General features: G+C 44.9%; 1 protein-coding gene across 1 annotated transcript in view; it reads right to left on the bottom strand.

Annotated features, from left to right (window-relative positions):
- LOC107570737 (threo-3-hydroxyaspartate ammonia-lyase-like) overlaps positions 1-1,094 on the bottom strand; it is a 21,062-nt gene extending 19,968 nt beyond the window's left edge. Inside the window, exon 1 of the mRNA XM_016256993.1 lies at positions 868-1,094. Within this exon, the coding sequence (XP_016112479.1) occupies positions 868-977 (110 nt within the window). The 5' untranslated portion in view covers positions 978-1,094. The remainder of the gene's footprint in view (positions 1-867) is intronic.
- Positions 1,095-1,607: the final 513 nt, after the last annotated feature.

Genomic DNA, 1,607 nt, shown 5'->3' with positions numbered 1-1,607 from the left:
CACACGTTTACCTTGGCAGGAAGAGGAGGATGAAGGTGAGGAAGAGTCTGAGGAGGATGTAGACTAAAGCTTGGAGGAGCGACAGGAGAGTGGCGTTCTCTGTGAGCTGTGGGAACGGAGGGAGAGCTACGGATGAGCACGGGTCTGCTGCTTCTACAGGAGAAGGATCGGGAGCTTTGGCAGCGGGCTGAGGAGCATCAGCCCTCTTTGAAGCTCCAGCTTGAGACCTGCTGGGTTTTCTCGGAGCGGGATGAGGAAGAGGAGATGCTGACGGTGATGGAGATGAAGCCTGGTGTCTCAGTGTGAGTTCTGGTGCAGGTTTGGGCGTCTCAAGGGTTGAGTGTGAGTCAGTGGATGGAGGAAGCACAGGATGGGAAGGAGAACACAGCGGATCCGCTACACCCGTCACATCACTTCTCTCAGACTCAGGAGGACACTGGGAAGCAGCTGGAGACTCTCTAAGGGTTTCAGACACACACTACCAGTCAAAAGTTTTTGAACCGTAAGATGTTTAATGTTTTTAAAGAAATCTCTTCTGCTCACCCAGCCTGCATTTATTTGATCCGAAATACAGCAAAAGCAGTAATATGATTTCTGAAGGATCATGTGACTGGAGTAATGATGCTGGAAATTCAGCTTTGAAATCACAGGAATAAATTACAGTTCAAAATACATTCAAATAGAAAGCAGGTATTTTAAATAGTAAAAATATTTCACAATTTTACTGTTAAAAATTGCTTTTAAATTTATTTGCTGTACTTTGGATCAAATAAATGCAGGCTTGGTGAGCAGAAGAGACTTCTTTAAAAAAAACATGAAAAATCTTATTCTTCAAAAACCTTTGACGCACACGCTACAGTTTCCCACCTCTGCCAGAAGGGATCGTATTCCTCGCTGTCACTAAAGCTCCTCCGCATCTCCTGCGCCTGCAGGCCGTCCTTCACAAAGTTAGCAAAAAACTGCGCTGCGAAATTCATCCTGGACTCCAGCTGACATGAAATACACTCTCTCTGTTCAGAAGTATTGTCCTCGTCCTGCACAACATTAGCTGACCGCTCAGGGTTATTTAAGGAGGGATTAGCAATAATCACACGCTGAAGTCTCTCCGGCCCTTCAGTCCTCCAGGACTCCACCTACAGCTCTATTCCTGTATCAGACCCGGGTTAAACCCGCCTCTCACGTGGTATAATCGGACTCTCTAAAGGGATAGATGAGGACTTTGTCCAGCAGAAAGTGTCCTCCAGAAGACCTCAAGCTCTGACCTCTAGGACAGGCCAAATCCTCCTCAGACCGGATCACAGATCACCTCTGACTTCACAATCATCATTTATGATGCTCCAGACTTTAGGAGGCTCCAGAAATGCTGCAGCCATGATATATAGGGTGACATGATATATATAGCCACCCCTTGTTTCTAGACAACCTTAAACTAAACTGGTAATATGACCACAAATATATGAAGAGTTATCCATTTTACTCACCATGTGATGGCCCATGGAATGATTGGTGACTACATTTATGTAAAAAAAACTGACTTTTTTATGCGTCATCTGAACAATTACATACAAATCTGAGAAGATATCACACATGTTTGTGCTTTAGGAAGT

The sequence above is a fragment of the Sinocyclocheilus grahami genome, unplaced genomic scaffold (genome assembly GCF_001515645.1).
Source record: "Sinocyclocheilus grahami isolate Dianchi unplaced genomic scaffold, SAMN03320097.WGS_v1.1 scaffold1499.1, whole genome shotgun sequence".
NCBI lineage: Eukaryota > Metazoa > Chordata > Actinopteri > Cypriniformes > Cyprinidae > Sinocyclocheilus > Sinocyclocheilus grahami.
The sequence above is the reverse complement of the archived record's forward strand: the minus strand, read 5'-3'. Positions and strand labels throughout refer to the sequence as shown.